The 20,108-nt window shown below is 46.0% G+C and overlaps 1 protein-coding gene across 2 annotated transcripts in view; it reads right to left on the bottom strand.

Moving 5' to 3' along the window:
• Positions 1–20,108, bottom strand: part of POLE (DNA polymerase epsilon, catalytic subunit) — a 316,779-nt gene that overhangs the window by 74,858 nt on the left and 221,813 nt on the right. For both annotated transcript variants that reach the window (XM_078667255.1, XM_078667256.1), the window contains exons 31-33: positions 6,182–6,394; positions 5,859–6,002; positions 3,579–3,719 (exon numbers count right to left, since the gene is read on the bottom strand). In XM_078667255.1, coding sequence (XP_078523381.1) covers positions 3,579–3,719; positions 5,859–6,002; positions 6,182–6,394 — 498 coding nt within the window. The remainder of the gene's footprint in view (positions 1–3,578; positions 3,720–5,858; positions 6,003–6,181; positions 6,395–20,108) is intronic.

Below are 20,108 nucleotides of genomic sequence, written 5' to 3'. Positions count from 1 at the left end.
AAGATGCTATATAACCATAACCACATCTAAAACATTGCCTTTGTCTGGTATGTAGAGTCTAGGAAGAACTGCATTCTAAGGAAAGACACAAAACATACACCAAAGTACTTTACTGGAGATTTATCTGCATATTAGTAGAGATGACAGTAAGATGGGGGGAAATCCATGGGTAAACCCTTTCGAGAGCATAAGGTCGCACAACGAGCACTTTAATTAAGGGCTCTCTTTTACATATAGGCCCAACTGGTTGTTCACATATGCACCTAAGCATTAATGATTCCCTAAACTAGACACTACTCCCACCAGTTAAGAGGAAAATGAGAACATTATAAAAAGCAGAAAGACAGTTCAAGTACTGTGTATATAAAATGAAGTACTGACTCTACAATCCCATGCACATCCACACTGTATCCCTGCTGAAAATAATTCGAACAAAGCAGCAGATATTTCCCAACACCCGAGGAAGGGAGTTGTGAACTTCATGAATGGATGAATATGTCTGAATGTCTTCAGAAAGCAATAAGAAAACAATACAATAAAATTGACTATTTCTGCAATTGGACCTTTGCAAATGATGTCAACTCATTACCTTACCAAATCAATTCTATGTTTTTCTTCCTCTCAGTTAATTTGTTCAAACACTCATGCAAATACAAAGTATACTTGTCAGACACTGTTGCTCTTAGAAACTAATTAACAGTGGTGTGTATGTTACAAAAGGATATAGTGCAAAGACGGACAGCGTACATTAAGAAGCCCTGATATGATTGTGAAGGTGTTTCTTAATGCTGAAGCTCATGACAGAACAGGACCAATAATTGGGTATTGCACAGAAAGGTTGAACCCCTTTCCCACACCTTTATCAGAGGCTAATAGTTTCTGTATGTGTAGCTTAAGTTCTTTCAGTTATGTACATACGTTTTGAGTTACGGTGGCATGATGCTACAAGTAGTCAACAGCTGGTTGGCTTTATCCTAAGTCTTTAAGGCCTATTCTGTTTGGAAATTCATGCACAGCTGGTGACAGTCACTCAGTAGTTTGCTAGGGGCATGCCTCTTGAAGTTATCTACAGGGCAGGTATAAGGATTATGTCCCATAAGTTCTAAAAAAGGTATATGCGGGATAATACTTTGGGGATGCAGCCAACTGTGGCAAAACGATGCTAAAAATTACCTTTTGATGGATTTGCCGAACAGGACAGCTGTTTAATATTATTCATTTTTAATACACTGGAATCTTCCACGGTCTTAAGCCTGAATGGGAAGAGTAAGTTGGCGTGCCAAGTACCTCAGCTTACAATTCCTGTGATACCAATTCTTCTCTTATTTAGTCAATTATCGCCAAACAACTCTATTTAATACTCCACATTCAAATGGAGAATCCAATAGCCCAATATAAACCAACAAGTCGAAGTCAAACTCCATTGTCAAGGAAATGGATTCTTCAAACCCTTCATTAAGGCTTAACTCAAAGTCGAGGAAACATATGTGAAATTAAGTGGCTCCGTTACCAAAAAGCACACTAGAAAAAGATGTCAGGAGCTAGACTTACAGATGAACTACCAAGGGTAAGGCCCATCCCTATGTTGGAATTGGGGATCCTCACATTCTTGCGAAGCCACTTGCATCAGATGTTATTAAGAGTTTTTGATGCAACATTCCCACAGTAGGACAATCAGGAGGACTAAGACCTCTATTCTGATCTTCCTGACCACTTTGATCACGAGGGGAAGGAAAGATAAAGTCGCCGTGGATGAAGACTACCAGTCTTTCATGCACTATCCCCAACTTCTCTTCCATGACCATCTGCAGTGAGGATTTGGATTCATAGACATGGAAACTTGCATTTCCATAGTGGCAGAGATGCACCTCTCTCTTCCTGAAATTTAACAGCTTCTCCAGGACACAACTGCTTCGCTTTGAAATACTCTGCAGTGCAACTTCTTGGCGGTAGGCAAACAGCTATATGAGAATTAAAGTGATGTTCTAATATACACTACAAACTTTATTACAAGTACATTGTTGGCATAGAAAGAGCTACCGTCTCCTGGGGGAACAAAGAATAAAATAAAATATCAGAGGATCAAAATACCTGCAGTAGCTTGCTCCCAAGCAGTCTTTCGAAACTTTGAGGCAGGCAAGGGCCAAACTATTACTTCAATGCATAAGGAACATAGTGGAAATCAATCTAGGTGTAGGCTCTTAAACATGTTACAATGTTTTTTGAAGAACATGGCTAACATTCAGTTTTTCAAGAAAATACTGAAGACACAACCTACCCCAACAGGGATTTCATCCACCCCTTGCTTAAGCCAGCACAAAAAGAAATAATGAACCTACCTAAAGAAGCAGCATCAGCAGAGCCCAGATGCAACGGCTTCTAAGGCCGCCAGCTAAGCACCACCCAAGGCAAGTGGAGGATAATCAATTTCTCTGCATGCTTCAGATATTCATATGCTATAGAATGGCAAAAATGCATCATGAGGTGTGGGTAGAAACTAAAAAATATGGGTTGTAACTATTTGCCATGAATTCAGAGGTATTGAGGGGTTGTTTTGTTTCAACCCATATACCAAGCCTACTGCAATGCTATTAGGAAATAGACATACAGTAAAAAACACAACCGAAATTGGAATAATTTAATGTAATGCACGGACTGTGTTTTGCCCTGTAGTGCTAAGGTCGAGTTATGTAGTCTTCTGCCCCACCACTGTAGTACACAGAACTTAAAGTCTCCATGTTGTCTTCTTGCCGCAACAGCTGCCTTGTTTTCCATGGGTTAAGTCTTGACAAGTCCTAAACATTTCTTGAAAGTCAGAATGTAGGCTAATTCGGGCAGGGTGATGGGATTTCAAGATCCAGATACTTAGTTAAGAACCAACATAATTGGAGAAGAAAAATCCTTTTATCAAAACAAAAGTGAAGCACAACTGTAGAGCTGTGGATTGACTAAAACATGGTCAACACTTTTGCTTGCCAAGCAACTCATCAAGGTTTAAGTAGGAGTTTTCACACTACTCATTTGTATTGGGAACCGCTTTCTTTATGACAAACGATTTATTTGGAGATCAAGGGTTCCCCAAATTAGACATTCTTGCTACATTACAAATTTTGAAAAAAAAGAATCAGATATCTTAATGAGCAATAACGTGTAATACTAAAATCCAGGAATATATATGCACGTGTAGCTGTAGAAACTGTATGGGCCATCAGCTCGTTTTTGGGTATCAAGTGCTGTTCTAATTAGCTCACCCTAGATTAACTAAAGAGGCAAGCGATTAAACTTTTCCAGAAGCGGACCAAATTAGAATTCAATTTCATTTAAAGGGGCAACTCATGCTTGACTTTGCTTCCTGTCCTGAGAAGGAGTAGTTTCTGTCCTGTAAATCCTGTTCTGTAGTAGGGGTATCTCTGTTATAGTCATAATCTAGTGAATAGTCCCGCCCATGTGCGTTAGCTGACATCCATGGCTGAAAATGTTAATCTAGGCACAATCACAAGCATATGTGATTTGAAGTTCCACCACTGTATGCAATCCGACACTAACAAAGAAAAAAGAAGTAATAACAGGCAACATACCTGAGTTTCATATACACCCTCAATGTCTGGGGCAGACAGGTCAGCATTGATCTCATTGATGTGCTCTTGGTACATATCCTCAGGGACGGAGTATTCATACAGGTTGTAGGTCAGGTTGGAACGCGGAAGGATTCTGTTCACCTTAGGGTCAGGCATGGAACGAAGGGAAAAAGGTTGGTAAAAAGAAACTGAGTTAAATGATTGCCTGAATAAACATCTTGAATCTGCAGAGTAGCTCCTTAATGGGGGATGCTGTGCTGGGGTACAATGAAGTGGACCTACAGGGTCCCTTCCCAAGGGCTGAACCTACCACTATTGGCAATGAGTTTGGGAAAGGTAGGAAACCAGAGTCCACCCTGGAGCAACATATCCAGAAACACCGAGGCATTATTAGGGGACCAGAACTCCTAGGTGCAATTAATTTGCTTACTTTCACCCATACTACACCTTTGTGGTTCATATGATTATACTTGTTGAAGAAAGGTAGTTTGAAGGACATAGGAGCAGATATAACGGGTGTGGAGTACTCTGGGTGAATGGGCAGAGTTTCTGGTCACAGGTCCAAACAGGGACAAGCAAAGAACTCACCGCTTGACGTCGCCCATAACCTCTCCAGCGTTTACCTAGAGGCCCACACAGATGACCTCAGGTAGAAGTCAGGTGCCAGACATAAGAGAGGGAAGGGCACAGACCCATCCACGTGGACAACATGGTCAACTGATTGCCAGACAACCTGTTCACATTAAAATTCAAACCAGCTGTGCCAAGAACACAAACTATATACACAATGTCCTTGGGTTTCAGTCCAATATACCACTCCATCAATCTGAGTTCAAAGCACCCTTATTTGTGTACATGTGTAGGGTTAGCAACAGTTACAAATTAGAGTAAATTTGCATTCTTCTGTGTTACACATACTTGCTATATGTGCCTCAGCGACAGCAAACGTGTTGGTGTGGTCACTTAAGTATGCCTTTTTTACGTTGGGCTGAACGGATAATGCTAGCTGGAAGAGACGGATTGTCAGCTTTCCAAGAAAATACAGTGGGCTTAAAGCTCACTCATTGTTTACAATTGGACAACTTTATTGTCATTTATTTGCTTGTTTCTTATTTAATGGCTTGCATAGTCCATCTTGTGTTCATCCTTCTCCTGAAGCATAGCTTGCGTCCTTCCCATGCTCAGTTTGGAATAACTACTTTTTTCTTTTTTGCTTAAGCAGTCAATGAGAGTACATGAGTTTTGCAGCTCTTTCCCTTGCGCGTTTCTCTCCTCCTCCGCACCTTATTCTGCTTTCGTCCATGTGCTGCTCCCTTTGTCCTGTGTTGTTCTATCTCTTTCTCGCTCACTTGTGTCTCCTTTAACTTCTGTGTGCTCCCTCTTTTGTGTGCTTCTTTCCTGTTCATTCGCTCAGCCGCTAAACTGACCAGATTCTCTGTTGGACCCCTTTCAATCTCCACCCTGGGGTCACATTTTTTAAATTTCATTTTGGCATTGTGTTTGGAGGGCCTGGCAGCAAATTGCTGCAAGGCCATCTGCTTCATTAAAATAAAAGCACTTTAGCACAACGTTTTAATTTTTTTTAATTTACTGATACCTCTTGGATCAAGCTAAAATAAAAGTGGTGCCTGTGTCATGACACATGCATGCTTACAAAATGATGTAAACACATCATGGCACCTTTTTTCCCCCTTTTGTTCATGCTGCGCAGCATGAACAAGAGCATCAGCAGAAGCAATAGGCCTCGAAGACGAGACATATTGGCTTTAGCAATGATTGTTTATATAGCAGTTAAACTACTAATGTCACTGAGCTGTGGCCATGATAAGGTACAAAAAGTAGCAAAGCACATTTTAATAAAACTCACAATTTGAGCTTAGTCTCATTCAAGTAGCCTGGCACCAATGGAGGGACCTGGAGTAGGATGCCCTCCATGGCAGATTGAGCTAGCTCATAATCTTGTCAATGTGCCAGAAGAGCTCTTAATGAAGTGGCACTGATAAAGAGAGAGACTGAGGACGACCTCTTCTCCCCATTGTGCGGTTAGCTTAAACAGCAGGAATTAGTTTAGAAGGAGGGAGGGCCTAAGGGAGGGGGAGCTAAAGTTTGCTGGTATGAATGTGATGCACTGAGAAGCTTCGGAGACCAGATAAATGGAGGGCATTGCTGCTGTAGTGATAGTACACTCTAAACGAAGGACTGAGCTACCTGGAAATCAAATGTATTCAAGTGCGCATGCTCACAATAGATTGCTGCTTTCCGGTATTCTGTGCAGCTTACCTTTCTGTACACCGTACTCTCCTCAGACTTGGGGATGCGCTGGTTGACATAGAAGACTCGCGGGATGCTGAGTTTGATGCAGTGGAGGTCGCTGCCAATCACAGCCCACAGACGGAAGAGGCCTGGCATATTAGTCTCCCCTATCTGAAAAAAAGAATATTAGGGCACTTAGGATTAAATGAAGCTTGGCAGAAACTGCCAATACCCTTCTCTGGGTATCTAAAACCAGTCTCCAACTGCACCATCACCAAAATGTTTTGCTACAACTAATTTTCGCCCCTCACCAGACCAATATTTCCCAGTGTCAGCCATAATCCCAGTACCTGTACAATCTGCCAGGGCATATCCAGGATGCTGCGTGCCGTCCGACGCAGGAAGTTCCCGAGCCCGGAAGTGGGTCCATCTCGGATGACCCCGCCCCCTCCGGTGGCTGCATCTCCATCATCCAGCTTGCGTTTCTTCTGCCGATCTCGCCGCTGCCGAGCCTGCAGCTCCCACTTCTTCTTATGGTACCGGAGCCACACAAGGCGCTCCTCCTGAAGGAACAAGAGTGAGAAGACCAAGGTGAGAGGAGGAGGAATGACCAACTCTGCAACAGTCAGTGAATGATGTCCAAAAACAGAACCGCAAAAAGAACAATTGATGGACAGAATGCATGACAATGTCATACATTCACCCCAGTACAGAGATCTGGGACTAAAACCAGCTTTTTTTGCTCACCATGGCATTCCATTTGGACCCATCCATATGCAAATCAGTCTTGACCCTGCAACCAATGGGAACAGTCTATAACGGACTGCCAGGCCAGGCCCTCCCTGGACTGGAATGAATATGCTACTTACCAGTATGCATCTGTTCTTGGCATGTAGGGCTGCTAACATTCATATCTAGTGCATAGATCGCCGCCTAGTGTTGGGTCCGGATGATTGCACATTGTTGTCCTGGAAGAGTCTTCGAAGTATCACGAGATAGGTGGCTCCTCCCCTGGACTACAGTGCGCATGGGCATCGACTCCATCCCCAGATTGTTTTTAGCCATTGTGGCAGAGATGGAGTGAAACAGTGTACAGGATGTCCATGCTAATGATGAATGCAAGAGAGTGTCTGCAGCCGCTACGGGCACCGGGGAGGAGGGCGGGCGATATGAATGTTAGCAGCCCTACATGCCAAGAACAGATGCATACTGGTAAGTAGCATATTCAGTTCGAGGCATGTGGGCTGCTAAATTCATATCTAGTGCATAGAATACACAGCAGTCCCTCCATTAAGGGCGGTTGCCCGTGCCAGCTGCAGAAGCTTGAAAAAGTGTCTTGAGAACAGCCTGTCCTACAGCTGCTTGCTGTTTGGAATGCACATCTACGCAATAATGCTTGGTAAATGTGTGTGGTGTAGACCATGAGGCTGCTCTACAAATGTCTTCTAAAGGAATGTTCCCCAGGAAAGCCATGGAGGCCCCCAATTTGCGTGTAGAGTGCGCCCTTGGGGGTATTGTTAAAGTGCGTTTAGCCTTTTGATAACAGATTTGAATGCATTTAACAATACATCTGGCTATTCCTGCTTTGGAAATGGGGTTGCCTTTGTGTTGTGCTGAGAAGGCAACAAAAAGTTGTTGTGTCTTCCTAAAGGGTTGTGTCCTGTCAATGTAGTACATTAGCGCCCTCCTAACGTCTAATGTATGAAGCATTCTTTCTGCTACCGTTTGCGGGTTTTGGAAAAATGCAGGCAGGTCAATAGTTTGGTTGATATGAAACTGTGACACCACCTTTGGAACGAATTTGGGGTTAGTGCGGAGCACTACCCTGTTAGAGTGTATTTGGATGAATGGCTCTTGGATCGTGAGCGCTTGCAGCACGCTAACACGCCTGAGCGACGTGATAGCAATGAGAAAAGCCACTTTCCATGTTAGAAACTGAAGTTCGCATGAGTGCAGTGGCTCGAAAGGTGGGCCCATCAGCCTAGTGAGGACCACATTGAGGTTCCACACAGGAGCTGGTGGAGTTCTAGGAGGAATGACTCGTTTCAGTCCCTCTAGGAAGGCTTTAATGGCAGGCACTCTGAAAACAGAGAGGTGCTGGCGATTCTGGAGGTAAGCCGCTATGGCGGATAAATGTATCCGAATGGAAGCGTACGCCAGATTGCATTTGTAAAGATGTAACAAATAGCAGATGATGTTAGGAATGGATGCATCTAGCGGGTTGATATTGTTGTTTGTACAGTAAATGACAAACCGCTTCCATTTTGCGGCATAGCAAGCTCTGGTCGTGGGCTTTCTTGCCTCACGGATGATGTCCATGCATTCAGGAGGCAGGTTGAGGTAGCCAAATTCTAAGACCTCAGGAGCCAGATCGCCAGATTGAGCTGTTGCGGATCTGGATGCTGAATGTCGCCATGGCTCTGCGTCAAGAGGCTGGGTGTGAGATGCAGCCTTTGATGCGGTACCACGGAAAGTTCTAGAAACGTGGTGTACCATGGTTGGCGTGCCCATGTTGGAGCAACTAGGATGAGAGTCATCGAGTGTTGCTTTAGCTTTCTTGCCACCAGCGGAATGAGAGGCGCTGGGGGAAAAGCGTACGCAAATTTGCCTGACCAGTTCATCCATATCGCATTCCCCTGCGATTGCGGATGAGGGAACCTGGCGGCAAAGCTTTGGCATTTTGCGTTTTCCCTCGTGGCAAACAGGTCTATCTCTGGATGACCCAACTGCTGGAAGTACGGGTGGAGCACTGATGGATGTATCTCCCACTCGTGCATTTGATGGCTGTACCTGCTGAGCAGATCCGCCATCTGATTGTCCTTGCCGGGGAGGTGTTCTGCCATGAGGAAAATGTTCCTCTGAATGGCCCACTTCCACATGCTCTGAGCCAGATGAGACAGCTGTGGTGAGTGAGTACCTCCTTGCTTTTGGATGTAGTACATGGCTGTCATGTTGTCCGTCCGGATCAACACGACTTTGTTGCACAAATGTACCTTGAAGGACTTTAGCGCCATGAAGATTGCCATCAATTCCAGGTAGTTGATGTGCAACTTCTGTTGGTGAGTGGACCACAGTCCCTGCACAGTGTAGTGGAGCACATGAGCTCCCCATCCTTGGAGAGATGCGTCAGTCGTCAGGATAATCTGTGGCACAGGCTCTTGGAACGGTCGTCCTTTGCAAAGGTTGTGTGGATTCCACCAATGCAGAGAGTTGTATGCCCGACCGGTCACCAACACTAGGTCCGTCAGTTGTCGCCGAGCCTGTGTCCACTGATTTGCTAAGCATTCTTGGAGAGGACGCATGTGCAACCTCGCGTGCGGGACTATGAAAATGCAGGAGGCCATCATGCCTATCAACTGCATGAACACTCTTGCTGGTAGGGAGTGTTGCGGTCTGAACCGTTGGATTAGTGACTGGATGCTGTCGATCCTGGCTGGGTTTGGCTGAGCCATAGCAGTCAGGGTGTTTATTGTCGCGCCTAGATACTGCCGCACATGGGCTGGTTGAAGGTGCGACTTTGGGTAGTTTAGCGAGAATGCCAGACTGTGAAGGAGTTGAATAGTGTGGGACATGTCCGCTGCGCATTGTTGTTCCGACTTCGCTTGAACAAGCCAGTCGTCTAGGTACGGGTAGACATGTATGTTCTGCCGTCTGAGGTGCGCCGCTACTGTCGCCAGACACTTTGTAAACACTCTGGGGGCAGTAGTCACCCCGAAGGGTAGGACTTTGAACTGATAGTGTTTGTTCTGAATGGTGAACCTGAGGTACTTTCTGTGGGATGGGTGGAGTGGGATGTGGAAGTAAGCATCCTTGAGGTCTAAGGTTGCCAGGAAGTCCCCTTGGTTTAGCAGGGGAAGAATTTGTTGCAGTGTCAGCATGTGAAAGTGTTCTGACAGTATATACATGTTGAGGGGGCGTAGATCCAGAATAGGTCTGAGGGATCCGTCCTTTTTTGGGATGAGGAAGTACAGGGAATAGACCCCTGTGCCCTCCTCCTCTATTGGTACGAGCTCTATTGCGCCTTTTTGCAGCATTACCAAGACCTCCTGCTGCAATAAGTGCAAGTGCTCTGCCGACATAGGACGGTGTCTTGGGGGAATGTTGGGAGGAGTGGATGTTAACTCCAAACAATAACCGTATTGGATTAGTTTTCTCACCCACCTGTCTGTGGTGATGGATGTCCAGACTGGCAGGAACTGCTGGAGTCTCCCCCCGACAGGTGTTGGATGGTCGGGGGGCAGTGACAGAGAGTCACTGTTTGTTGGCGGCAGAGGAACGGGAGTTGTTGTTCCCTCTGCCCCTGCCCTTGGCACTGTTACCTCTGTAACCCCCTCTACCTTGCTTGGGGTAGGAGGATTGTGCATTACCCTTTGTAAATTGTGATTGTTGACCCAAGTGTCCTCTGGTAACACCACGCGCTCCTGAGCGACGAAAAGTGTTTCCCCTGAATTGTTGTGACTGAAGTGCCCCCATGGACTTAGCAGTCTCGTTGTCCTTTTTAATCTTTTCAAGTGTGGTGTCTACATCTGGGCCAAACAGTCTGTCAGGATTGACGGGCTGGTTGAGGATTGTAGTTTGGATGTCAGGCTTAAATCCAGATATACGAAGCCAAGCTTGTCGTCTTAGCATGACGCTAGTGTTAATTCCCCTAGCCGCTGTGTCTGCCACATCAAGTGCACACTTTATTGCAGCGTTTGATATAAGCTTACCCTCTTGTATGAGCATTTCGGCTGCTTCTTTATACTCATCAGGTAGATGTTGAAGGAGCTGTTCTAGGGTGTCGTAATGCGCCCTATCGTAACGCGCCAATAGTGCCTGTGTGTTTGCTATACGCCATACATTGGCAGCCTGCGCAGCCACCCTCTTGCCGGATGCCTCAAGCACTTTCGACTCCTTGTCAGGGGGAGGAGCGTCACCCGTAGTTTGGGAGTTTGCCCTCTTGCGGGCATTGGCGACCACCAACGAGTCCAGAGGCAACTGTCCTCGAATATATGCAGGATCTCCAGGTGCTGGCCTGTATTTTTTCTCGATACGTGGGTTCACCACTCTTGCCCTGGAAGGTTCCTTAAAGATCTCTGGGGCATGTCTAAGGACACCTTTGAGCATAGGAAGTATTTTAACAGTTCTTTCTGAGACAGAGAAAGTGTTAAACAAAAAGTCTTCCTCCACCGGGTCAGCATGCATGTCTACATCATGATTTGCTGCTGCCCGTTCGATTAAAGCATTAAATGCTGCAGAATGCTCTGTTGGAGATGTACGTGCCCCAAAACCTTGTGGATCTTGTACCACCTGCTGTCCACCTTGGTCCCCAGTGTCGTCATATGTGTCCTGCTGAACATCAGGGTCATTGTCCACTGGGAAATTGTATTGGTCGTCTTCCTCATCATCCTCTCCCCCTGATTGGTTTGGGGAAGGTGATGGACTCCTTCTTGGTGGTGGTAGAATGGGCTCAATAAGGGCAGGACTGTCCTGTGCTGTCCTCTTTTTCTTCAGTGGAATAACATAGGATTCCAGTGGTTGGGAAGTGATCTTCCTTTTGTAAAGGGTCAGTTTCCCTGTGTGGGCATCGATGTAATGCTCAGATTGTTCATCTGAGGCTTGAAGCGCCGAAGGAGCCGAAGTCTTTGGCACCGATCTAGGTGCAAATGCCTTTGGTGGCACCTTTGGTGGAAGAGTGTAAAGAAGCTTGGCTGATGACTTCTGAGGAGTGTCCACCTCTTTTGGAGCCGACGGCGTGGGAGCCGTCGTCGACAAAGTCTTTTCCCGAATCCGTTTCAGGGAGTCGGTGACCTGTGTAGTGAAGGAGGCGGAGGGTGTGATAGCCGACGGCCGGTGTCCGGTGGCGGCGGAGTCCCTCGGTGTCGACGGTATTTGCGTCGACGAATCTTCAGCTGCATTGTGGCGCGGGTCTGTTGTAGACTTTGGCGCCGATGCTGCAGATCCGACATCTTTGTGCCGATGCGTAGTGCCTGCGGCCTTCGGGTCGTGGCTTGTAGTCGACTTTTGTTCGACTGGGCGTTTAGTTGGCTGCGCCGTAGGAGCGTCTGAAGGCGTGTGAACGGACTTCGACGACCGTGCCGGAGCAACAGAGGCCGACTCTTGACGGACGGCCTTCTTGGAGGACGAGTCCTTGTGCACTTTGTGCGGCGCTGTTGGCTCGACAGCCTTCTTCGACTTCTGTGGGCCGGAGGTGGACGGAGCCGATGAAGGAGCAGGTTTCGATATTGTTTGTTGGACGTCGGCCATTTTAGGTGTTGTCGCGTCCGGTAGTTTCGTTTTCGATTTTGCCTGGACGTCGGCCATTTTGTCTTTTGTCGAATCCGTGGGTTTCGGTTTCGGCTGGACGTCTGCCATCTTAGGTGCCGTAGAGACCGAAGGTTTCGTTTTCGGTTTCGATACGGTTAATGGCGGCTTCGCTTGAGTGTCCGTGGCCGGGCGAGAAGGCGGGGCCGGGGATAGCGGTGCGGGGTCGTGGGTAAGGCCGAGTGGCAATCCCGTGACCTGAGCCTGAATTATATAGACTTCGGGGCATAGCTCTTCCTCCGAGCTATCTTCCGCGGCCCCATAAACTTCTTCGTCGTCCCCTACCTCCTCGATGTATTCAGTGTCCTGGCCGTGTCCTTCGACGTGTTCTTCGGCATCGGACTGGACCTCCGTCGTCGGAGGCGAAATTTGGAGATGATGGCTCTTGCCTTCCACCGCGGGGTCGTCGAATATGTTGTCGGGTGCCGGTGTTGCTCGCTGGGCCTCGAGGCGCGCCGCGCGCCGATGCTTGAGCGTCTTCTTTGACCTGAATTGAGAGCAGGCCATGCAGTTGTCTTCGTTGTGGTCCGGTTCTGAAGAGTAACTTGACTCCGTAGATTTCCGGCTCCGAGAGTCGGACGACGCTCGAGACCGTGCGCAAACAATACCGACGCTGGTAACGAAGGCCTTTTGGCCTTAAGAACAAAGTTTATCGGTTCCGACACGGAGACGTCGAGAACCACATCCGAACCCAATGGCGGAAAAAAACAATCTGGGGATGGAGTCGATGCCCATGCGCACTGTAGTCCAGGGGAGGAGCCACCTATCTCGTGATACTTCGAAGACTCTTCCAGGACAACAATGTGCAATCATCCGGACCCAACACTAGGCGGCGATCTATGCACTAGATATGAATTTAGCAGCCCACATGCCTCGAACACATGCATCCTAGGACCGGTTACGGGATTTCACCCCTCATCAGCCGGTATAGCTTGACCCAAGTGGCATGGAGAGGACGGCACCCACATCTGGTCATACCCGTCCCACTCGGGGTGACACATGCTAAAAGAACAGTTGATGGGCAGAATGCAGCACAATGTCATACATTCACCCCAGTACAGAGATCTGGGCCTATAACCAGCGTTTTTTTTACTCACCATGGCATTCCAGTTTGGACCCAGCCATATGCAAATTAGTCTTGACCCTGCGCCCATTGGGAACAGTCCAAATCGAACTGCCAGGCCAGGTCCTCGCTGGACTGGAAACAAGCATCCTAGGACCGGTTTTGGGGTTTCACTCCTCATCAGCCAGGATATCGGGACTCCAGTGGCGTGGAGAGCACGGGATCCATGTCTGAGCATACCCATCCCACTCTGGGTGACAAATGCAAAAAGAACACTTGATGGACAGAATGAAGAACAATGTCATACATTCACCCCAGTACAGAGATCTGTGCCTAAATCCATCGTTTGGGCTGGACTGTTCCATGAGGCACAGGGTCAAGTCTGATTTGTATATGGCTGGGTATGAAGTGGGGTGGCATGGTGAGCAAAAGATCTAGTGACTGGGAGTGAATGTTCGATTTGCTCTGCATTCTGTCCATCATCTGAGTCTCTTTTGCTTACTCGCCCTAAGTACGTCAGGTATGCGCAGACGTGGGTCCAGGGCTCACTGTGCCACTGGATTCAAGCTAGCCTGGCTGATTTGCATATGGCTGGGTCTAAATTGGGGTGGCATGGTGAGCAAAAGAACAATGAATTTAACCCAGATCTATTGAATGGGGGTGAATGTTTGATTTGCTCTGCATTCCGTCCATCATCTGTGTGTCTTTTGCTTTCTCGCCAAAAACAAAACCATCATGTACAGTTAAAGTTGCTGCACGTATATGAAATATACAAATCATTTAAATGTCGCCTGGTAACATCATGTATCAACACTTTTCTTGATGCCACCACTGGAAATTATTTTGCCTTGTGAAACCTAAATTGTATGGCCAGATTTGTGGGAGGACCGCACGAAGGCTGCAGAATTTCTTTACAATGTGGGGAAAATGTGAGAGGAATGAGAAACTATCATACCTCAATTTCATCACTATTTGCTACATTAGATCAGTTTTTACACTGTTACCTACAACTACAATTGAGACCTGTATGCAGACAGTGCCCCGGATGGAGTATTCAGGTATGGGGGCAGGGGCTGAAGGTACAACGGAACAGGTTAGCAGCCACACGGGAGGTGATACTATCACACTGGTTTATGGAGCGATACTTCGCCAGCCCTCAGAGCCAGTGCTGTGCATATATTCCTACCATCCAGTACGGCATTCATTTGGGTGAAGGCTTAGTTATCCAGTAGAGTGACAACCGGTCTCCTAGCATGAAAACGAGCAAGCTTTATGCATTCAAAAAAACATACCTACGACTGAAAACTAGAATTACAACTAAATAACTTTTGCTTCACTGTTGCTGGATATTTATTCTTTGGTATTCACAAACACAGCATTTGATATTGAGCTAGCCTTTGAATACACTGGAAGCTAAATCAGGGAAATAGCAAGAGAACTCTGACTTCTTTAGTTAGTAACTTTCATCAAACACTAGGCCTTCTTAATGCTCCACACTGAAGTCCAAGTAGTAATAGTTTGATAACAGTAGGGACTGATTTCCAAGATGCTGTACAGCATGTTTCACTGAAAGGAACATTCTTCAAGACTCCAACAATAGTTGCCTTAACTAGTGAACTTCGGATAGAGAAACAATACCATGCACCTGGCAACCGATTGTTTCAAGCAGGCTAAGTCAAAGTGGCCAGGACCATCATTAAAATAATTTATTTTTAAAAAAAAAATCAAATACTCTTGATAATCTCCACACGGTATATAAGAACCTTTTCAAAATCGAAAGCAGAGAAATCTAACTTTTGGGGAGGTGAGATTTGGAAAGGGCACTGGCAGAGAAATAGGCTGCATAATGAGGGAGTCTAAATTATCTCTTGAAGGATATAAGAGCCCTGAAAGGGATGTGTTATGAAATACAGTGTGACGCTGTTGGGATCTTAAGAACTGTATTCAGCTCACCCAGCTTGACCGATGTAAGGGACACTTGTAAAGTTACTATGTTCTTGGTTTTAAAAGGAGGGTCATATTAATCCGGATTGCAATATATTTACCAAGTAGGAGAAGATAAAGTAATGCAACTGCAACTCGATTTGGAAGAGAAGCACACTTGTTAAACCTTATAAAAATGTACTTTATTAACAGAATGTTGAGGAAAGAGTTCGGTTAAGGACATTTTCTGCTTGTTCTAATAGCTAGCCAAGGGACCTTAAAGGAGAGAACTGTAGGCCAGTTATTACTACACAGCACAAGTAATAAGGGCTTCCTTTTCCAGGGGCCCCTGCTCGTCATGCCACTGAGGCGAGCGCTCATCAGCTTTACTTTATACTCCTTGGATGGTTAAAAAGAAAGTTTGTAATTTGACGTATTCGGTCAGTCTCAGATACTATTGTAAGCACAGAGAACTTTTACTGGCACTGTTTTTTTTAATAATGTTCTTCAATCTTAAGTTTATGATACTTGCTACTGTCGCAATCGGGACCGCTATTTCTCTGTTAAGCGCTCTGACACCTTATTGCGTCACGTTCCCACTATATAAAACACAAAATAAATAAATAAGTGCCATTTCTTCCCTCATGTTGCGTTCACAATGTTTTGCAGGTACATTACACCTTACTTTTAATGGTCTAGGAAGAACTTGTTACTCTGCCTTGGACTTCCTTCAAATGATCATGCAGTAAAGAGGAAGGTTAAGATGCCTATAATAAATGTTCTCAAGAACGGCCAGTCAAGCTCAAAGGTGCTGGGCTCTGGTGAAGGATTCTGCCAGACTTTCTGTGAGATGCAATCTGGCCTACAAGGCAGTCTTCTGTTTGGCATCTGAAATAACACACTTATTTTGAAACCGCCACTGGTAAGCCAGTCAGCACAATCTATTCTTGGACTGTTTTAGCCTGATTAGGACGTTTGGAAAATTATGAGCAAATAAATATGGCAAACTCCTTGGGTTGATTCTGGATCTATGGACAGAATTACTCCGTATTTTCTTTGGTGGCAAAGAGTTGAAACAGAGGTGATTTGCAGAAAATTCAATTCAAGAAAGTGTTTTGGGGTCTTGATAACTTTCATTTACCATTTTAATGCCTGGAGATCTTCCAAATATTCTTACTTTGTAGCTGTTGTTAATTATGCATTCTTGTTTTTCTTAAAGAGGATTCTTTGTTTGTCTGAAGTGAACTTACAACATCTGGAATGTGTAACACTGATCGGAAAGTTTCTTGCAAACAGCCAGTAACAGTTTTGCATAACTTGCCCTGGATGGTTCTGAAACTGATTTAGGTTGCTTTGTCAAAGAGTATATAAAGTTTGATGAAGAAATGGGAACAAATAGCTTTGGGCTAGATGAATGAGCCCGAGGTGCAGTATTCGGACGTGGTAGGTTTTCTCATTTGATCATTATGTTCCTTAAAGTGTTAGGAAAATTGATTTGGACAGCCATTCCACCACAGAACTGTCTGGTCCTATGGATATACCTAGACCTGAATTTCAGAGCAAGATCCAAGGAAGCTTGGTTTACGGCTAAAGCCACCAAAGAAGATATTAAAATACTGTACAGCTCATGGCTAGGGGTAGAGATATGGTCCAATTGCTAAGATGATGAACTTGGATACTTACAGGTTTATTTACAAGCCCCTGGCACCGCTGGTGTGTCACTTAATATGGAAAAAATGAGGCACTGGTGGTGCAAGGGACTTGTAAATAAGCCCCTTAGATTGTAATTCAGCCACTGGTACATGACCTTAAAAAATCATGGGTCATTCTGGACAAATCTCTCGACTTCTTTATACATCTGAACAATTTCATGCACATTGTAACTTATGTGTAAAATGTAGACAAATTGTTAACACACATATGCGAAACCCCACCCTGGTAAAATTTCAAGAAACTGTTTTGGGATCTTGATAACTTTTTCTTCTACCAATTTAATGCCTGGAGATCTGTCAAAAGACAAATTTCAGCTTTGTTTTTATGGGAGTCCAATTATCAGACCACTCCGCAACACCTTGAATGTATTTCATATCATTTCAGGTGAGGTCTTCACTTTGCTGTGGATATCAAATATCATTTTTACTTCAATTATTTAAGTTTCATTAGCTTTTTCAAACACAAAGAGTTATTCCTCCACAAAAAGTAAGGTCTGAGTTCGCACAGTGTATATGCTCGCAACTTGGGCATGGTTAGATATTGTGGATGCCAGAATCTTAGCACCCAAGACTGTTTGGTGCAGTGCCATGACCAGAGCAAGTCCATGCATGAATAAGATTTAAGTGCTGGAGAGAAAAACTCCTCACTGAGGGGTTAAGTTATTAGCATGCATGATTATCTATTATCCTTAGAAAGGCATCTTAGTTCGGGGTGGACCTTACTTTGTGAAATTTCATTCCAGTCTCCTCTTTCTGTCATTCACATCAGAGCTAGGAGAAGGTCTTCAATGGAGAGGTCCCACTGGTTGGGGCTGAAGTGACAAAGATCTCTCATCTACTGAATGAGCCTGAGACAACCATCCAAATTCCTTGTGTCCTTCATTATCCGACATGGTTTAAAGTTCACCTGCCCCTCCATAAGGATCACTACTCCCCTCACTTTTTTCCAAATGTGCTGTACAATATACTGTTAAACAATCTCTTTCCACTTTTTCATGATCTCTGGTTATTGATACAAAACAAAGTCTTTAAGCGTGTCCTTTGTTTGACTTCTTTTTTGCTGAAGTACCTGCTGCTGTAGGTGCTGCTCTTCTGCTAGAAGTGCCTTATCTGCTTCTGCATTGTGCACCCATTTACGCTTGTCTGTCCCCACCTCTCTCCCGCAGTTTGAGTCTCAGCCTGGTGGCGGACAGTGAATGTTAATTCTCTGTAGGGGAACCAAATTATTTTCTTTGCTGCAGAAGCCTCTAGACACCATTGTCAGTGTAGTTTCAGTCTGTGAGGCTACTGACTGCGTCAAGCTCAGATCACTATTATTGGTGTTTCCACCCCGTTTTTTCCAGTTAAGATAAGTCTCAGTGAGGATTATTCTAAAGGCTGACAGACAAAAAGTTTTTTTAGTTTTTTTTAGGTATGGTTTGCTGGAGTTTTGGGTTTACACGCATTTTGCAACCCACTCAACTTGAGAAGCCAGAACCGCAGCTTCTCCAGGACCCCTTGGAATTCAATTTCAACTTAACTCTTTCATCCTTCAGAACAACCGTGAAGATCTTAGCCAGGCTCTTGCGGCTAGCCCTAGGATGCATTTGAGGACGGAATTTAAACATGCCTGGGCCATTATCAGTACAAAGGCACCACAGACACAATGTGTTTGGATCAATCACTTACAAATGTGGAGATCCTCACTAGTCCAGTCACCTGAGGCGGAAGCCGGGTGCAGGCGAGTGAAACACATAGCGCTGAACACTAGCGATTTTAAACTTGTTTTAAGTATTTTATCTTGTTGTGACTTGTATTCTAATTTACAATGCTGACTACACATGGCTGACTACTAGCTTCTGTGTCTTCTTCTATCCCTTCGCACTTTGCACTTTCCTGACAGGCACCTGAGGCGGAAAGCCGGGTGACCCGAGTTATTTTAAAACTGCTCGGTTTCCTCCTATCTCTGTTTCCTCCTCTGTTGGCGCCGCCCTGCCCTGCCTGCAGTCTCTCCAGCCTCCTGACGGCTTAGCTTGCTGCTAGGGGTTTCCTTGGGACCCGCAGACGCGCGTTTTGGTGGCGGCCATATTGGGGGTAGGCAGCTAGTCAGGCGGCAGTCTAGTGGTGCAGTCTTGTGCCGGACGGCCAGCTCCGCCTTAAAACTAAGTACACTCCCCTCCACGCAGCGGACGCGCGCTGCGGAGGCGCCTGAGGAGCGCCGGAGAAAAGCCCGTCTGCGCCCGTCAGCGTCCCGGAGGCGGCCGGGCGCGGGCCAGGCTGGGCGTTTTACCTTTTATGATGATAACCTATTCTAAGGATGTCCTTCTTTCCCTTTGCACCCCCACTAATAACTGCACTAAGGTGTTTCCTAAACCCTTGCGGTCTAACAATAGATGCCCGGGTTGTGGCTGGTTACCTGGCCTAGGCCGTATTGCTTCCCTCACTCCTCCGGCCGAAAGTACTAGTTGTCTTCTGTTGAACACAAGGTCCCTAGCCAAGCACGCGCTCGATATTTACAACCTCATTATAGATTCCAGAGCCGACTGTCTGTTTTTGACAGAAACCTGGCTGGGAGAGGGCGCTGGCCCGGATATCGCCACTGCTATCCCCCCGAGCCATGTGATTTATAGGAAAGACAGAGTTAGCGGGAAGGGGGGTGGTGTGGCGCTAATCATCAACAAACGTATCGCCTGCACTATCCTTCCCTCGGAGAACATCCCGGGGAGTGAAACACTGGCCTTTTCCCTCTCACTATCCCCTCAGCAGTCCTGCATAGGACTGTTGGTCTATAGGCCCCCTGGACCTATCGGCACTTTCTTTGATGATCTCCACTCGGTGATTTCCTCACTATGCCTGAGATCTAACCACTGCTTGCTCCTTGGCGATTTCAACATTCACTTGGACAAATCAGATGATGCCCACAGTATTAAGCTCAATGACATCACCTCTCCCTTAGGTCTGGTGCCATACCTTCGGTCCCCTACCCATTGTAAAGGTCACATATTAGACCAACTGTTTTCTACCGTTCCAGTAGTTCTCACTGCCCTTGCGCCGGTCCTATGGTTTGACCATTTCTTGGCAGAATTCGAAATCCCTTCTTCTACAAAGAGCCCTGAGTGTGGACAAAGGGACAAAGTGCTGCCTTCAAGAGCCTTTCACCGAGTCTCTCCAGCCATGCTCTTAAAGGAACTAGAGAGCCATCCTTGCTTGCTTTCGGGCTCCTTGGAAACGGACCTTGACCTCTTACAGGGTTGGTTGACCCAACGCTTCACAGACCTCGCCCCCCCCATACTCGCT

This window comes from Lissotriton helveticus, chromosome 11, assembly GCF_964261635.1.
Source record: "Lissotriton helveticus chromosome 11, aLisHel1.1, whole genome shotgun sequence".
Classification (NCBI taxonomy): Eukaryota; Metazoa; Chordata; class Amphibia; order Caudata; family Salamandridae; genus Lissotriton; species Lissotriton helveticus.
Note: the sequence above shows the minus strand (reverse complement) of the source record. Positions and strands in the feature narration are given on the sequence as shown.